We start from the raw sequence: 4169 nt of genomic DNA, 5'->3' as shown, positions 1-4169 counted from the left end.
TACATTTTCTATTAAAAATCACTGCATACTCTGCGTTGGTGATCTTCTTCTGAAGACTTTCTATTTTCCTGAGTATTTTCTTCTCTAAAGCAGGGAGAGAAACTACCACATTTCCGAACGAGTCCATGTTTGGAAATAAAAACCAACATTTAACGACGTTTCGCCTATACATTAGGCATCTTCTGGTAAGTTTATTGAAGACATTTTTTACAAGAATATAAATACAGAAAAATACAGAAAAAGAGACATAAAGGAGAGGTCAATGGTAACACGCGTCATGTTCTATTGGTGACGCGGGATGCTCCGAAGAGTTCTAAAGTGCCACACATATTTTGTTGGATATTTATTAATGGCATATGGTCTCTAATAAAAACAGCCTCTAAACATTTCAGTTTCTTTCTGTTAGTATCCTTAACCAAAATTGAGGTGCTTTTATTTAGCTGGTCCCGTGTAATGCTGGTATTGTGGGATTTTGTCACGTGAGTTTTTATCACGCCATTTTGCATATGTTGTGTGAGCCTCTGAGTTAAAGTTTGTGTGGTATGGCCTATATACTCTTCTTGGCAAAGCACACCGTCTTTATATAAATCACATGAGTATTAATATACCACATTATTTTTCTTGAGCTTATCCGTGGTAGCTGTCATATTGTTTTTCATCACCAGCGATGATGTTCTAGGGTTACGGTAAAAGATTATAAGGTTTATTTTGTCCTCTTCTTTTCTAGGCTTACAATTTTTATGGATAATGTCTTTTAAAGCTTTTTCATCTTTTTTGTACGCTGATGACATCGTATTCTGATAATAAATGTTTATATTATTTCTCTTACTCTCTAACTCTTTATTCTTGGTGTTGGCTTTCTCCATATTATTTTTAATTTCCTTTTCGATGTCCCTCATTGCAAAGCCATTGTTTGTTAAAATTTGCTTGACTCTAACAAGTTCTTGGTGTAGTAGTTGCCAACTGGAACAAATTTTAAAGGCTCTTGTGACATAGGCACGTATTACGCTCATCTTATATTTGGAGGGACATTCACTAGAACCGTTTAGACATCTTCCAGAATTAGTTGGTTTTCTATAGACAGTTGTGGTGAAAACGCTTTTTGTACCATCTACCCAAACGTCTAGAAAGGGAATTTTATTATTGACGCTCCTTTCCATCGTAAAGCGTAGACACGAATGTTCTTCCATTTTGTTTTTTATGTCATCAAGGTATTTTTCTCCTTCTACATCTACAAAAATGTCATCTATATATCTTAGATACAATCTAGGTTTAACGTTTAAAGTATCGAGGACGTGGTTTTTGATATGGCACATATAAGCGTGTGCAAATAAAACTCCTAGAGGACTTCCCATACTAACGCCATCTAACTGGCGAAACGTCGTTAAATGTTGGTTTTTATTTCCAAACATGGACTCGTTCGGAAATGTGATATTTTCTCTCCCTGCTTCAGAGAAGAAAATACTCAGGAAAATAGAAAGTCTTAAGAAGAAGATCACCAACGCAGAGTATGCAGTGATTTTTAATAGAAAATGTATTAATGAAAACCTGCTCCCTAAGTTCACTAATATATATATATATATATATGTATATATATATATATATATATATATATATGTATATATGTATGTATGTATGTATGTATGTATGTGAATATACAGTTTGTATACACATTCTTATAATATATATTCTTGTTTGTAACACCTCTTATCATTTTCACCATACCTTTCCCTTCTGTATTAATCATTGTTTCTTCATTTCATTAATTTTCTATTTCTCTGCTTCTTTACCTTTACCCACTCTTTCTGTACTTGAATAATTTCTTTGATGTTTTCGTACTATATCTTTGTGTCTCCATCTTTTAACATACTCTTCTTCAATTTTAACTGTGTGTGCTTGTGCGTCTCTGTGTGTGTGTGTATTTGTGTGTGTGTGTTTGTGTGTGTGTGTGTGTGTGTGTGTGTGTTTGTGTGTGTGTGTGTGTATGTGTGTGTGTATGTGTGTGTGTGTGGATGTGGATGTGTGTGTTTGTGTGTGTGTGTGTGTGTGTGTGTGTGTGTGAATGTGTGTGTGTGTGTGTGTGTGTGTGTGTGTGTGTGTGTGTGTGTGTGTGTGTGTGTGTGTGTGTGTGTGTGTGTGTGTGTGTGTGTGTGTGCTTGTGTGCGTCATTGTGCATATATTGAGACATTTTTATTTACGAAGATATCTAGCATCTATAAGAGATAAAAGAAAATGTTTATGAACGTGTACGGTGTGAAGGGAAAGTAAATATTGTATTTGCTTTATTTGCAGAACGGTATTAAAAAAAGGCACATAAGGTCATTTTCATTTCCTTTTTATGCCCAATTAAAGTACCTTTATCTGCTCATGTAGAGACATTCAGAACAAAATATTTTGGCGGAATAACATCAGAGATTTCCTACAGGTTTGTAGGGATGATTTAAGGTAGTATCTCTTAGCCATTTAAATGAATAAAAGCCGTAGTAAACTCATTGAGTTTATTTGCTTCACTTAAATACATATTTATATAATGAGCTTATATCACATTTTCTTCTTACCGACATACTAGATTCACGTTTCATTCCCTAGATTCTCAGGTCCCATGTGATGCAGAGGTCCTTAATCCAAAATAAATCGAAATGGGTTTTAGTTATCGCATTTGCAGTTGTGGAAGACGGGAAGCCCCTGGACAGGAGCGAAGAGACGTTGGTTGAGTGGGAAGGTCTTGAGAGTGGCCACCGTCTCAGGAACGGCGGCGGTGGTGCCAGCATAGGCAATGTAGGTGCCAACGTGGTTGGCAAAACCAACATTGACTGGGAAGGGGATGAAAGCGGCGGTGGTGGTGGGTTGTACTGCCTTTTGCTCAGCAGTCTTGAAGAGGGAGACGAACTGAGAGTCTCCTCCGGCAGAGACAGCTGTGGGTTGGGCCATGGCGTACATAGTGGTCTCGATCTTGGGAACTCGGGCGGCGGCGGCGTTCCAAGCAGCCATGAACTCGGCAGTGGCCTTCTGGACCTCAGCCGTGGCTTCGACATGCTCGGGCGCACCAGTGGCGCAAGTAGTGGCCTTGACCATAGCTTGCTCTATCTTGGGCACCCTACGAGCGGCGGCCTGCCAGGAAGCCATGAACTCAGCTGTGGCCCTCTGGACCTCGTCAGTAGGTTCGACGGCCACTGGGGAGACGTATTGGATGGCCTGCTTGACGCTTTCGGTCCTCTGGGCAGCGGCATTCCAAGCGGCCATGAACTCCTCGTTGGCCTTTCTGAGAGCTTCGAGTGCTTCTTCGCGAGTGGGAAGGACGATGGTGGCCTTGGTGGCGGGTTTTGACTTGACCAGTGTTGACTCAATGGTGGCGACACGGGAAGCGGCAGCGTTCCAGGCGGCCATGAACTCGGCAGTGGCCGTGGCCACATCAGCGGCAGGTTGCTCGGGCTTGGGAGCGCCTTCCAGTGCTGAAGCCTTGATCGAGATGCTAGAAGTGATGACGTTATAATCGGGTGTCTTGGCAGCAAGATCAGCGGCGGCTTCGTAAGCTTCCATGAACTCCTTGCGGGCCTGGTCAACTTCGATGGTATATCCGGACTCAGCGATGACTCCGGAGGCAAAGGGTCCAGTGTATTTGGGTTCAGCTGGGGCAGCGGGTGCTGAGGCAGCTGGGGTGGCTTTTGCGGCTGGCGCAGCTGGGGCAGCTGGTGCAGCGTACTGGGTAGTGTCCGGCTTAGGGACACGTGCAGCAGCTTCTCTGTAGGCAGCCAAGAACTCTTGCCGAGCAGCCTCAACTTCTTTAGTGAATCCAGAGGCGGTGATTTCTCCTGAAGCCAGCGGTCCAGTGTAAGGAACAGCGGGGGCAACGGGAGCGAGGGCAGGGGCAAGGGCAGGGGTAGGGGCTGCCGGTGCGTGGGTCACGACGACGGCTCCAGCGTGATGGATAACAGGTGCAGGTGCTGCAGTGTAGATGTGCACGTCAGGAGCGGCAGCTGCAAGAGCGGCAGCGCTGTCAAAGGCATCCTGGAATTCCTCGCGGGCCTCATGGACTTCCTTGGTGTATCCAGAGTCTACGATGATTCCAGATGCCTTGGGTCCAGTGTATGTTTCAGTAGAAATGGCTGGAGTAGGAGCTGGGGCAGCTGGAGCAGGAACAGCCGGGACAGAAACTGGGGCAGCATAAT

The 4169-nt window shown here is 43.6% G+C and overlaps 1 protein-coding gene across 1 annotated transcript in view; it reads right to left on the bottom strand.

Annotated features, from left to right (window-relative positions):
• Positions 1–2646: 2646 nt before the first annotated feature.
• The window catches only part of LOC143032627 (uncharacterized), a 19906-nt gene continuing 18383 nt past the window's right edge, over positions 2647–4169 (bottom strand). Inside the window, exon 4 of the mRNA XM_076197503.1 lies at positions 2647–4169. This exon is cut by the window's right edge and continues 1567 nt beyond it. Within this exon, the coding sequence (XP_076053618.1) occupies positions 2647–4169 (1523 nt within the window).

This window comes from Oratosquilla oratoria, chromosome 14 (assembly GCF_046742065.1).
Source record: "Oratosquilla oratoria isolate Oo_2021 chromosome 14, ASM4674206v1, whole genome shotgun sequence".
NCBI classification, from domain to species: Eukaryota; Metazoa; Arthropoda; class Malacostraca; order Stomatopoda; family Squillidae; genus Oratosquilla; species Oratosquilla oratoria.
This window is presented reverse-complemented; position numbering and strand designations above follow the sequence as displayed.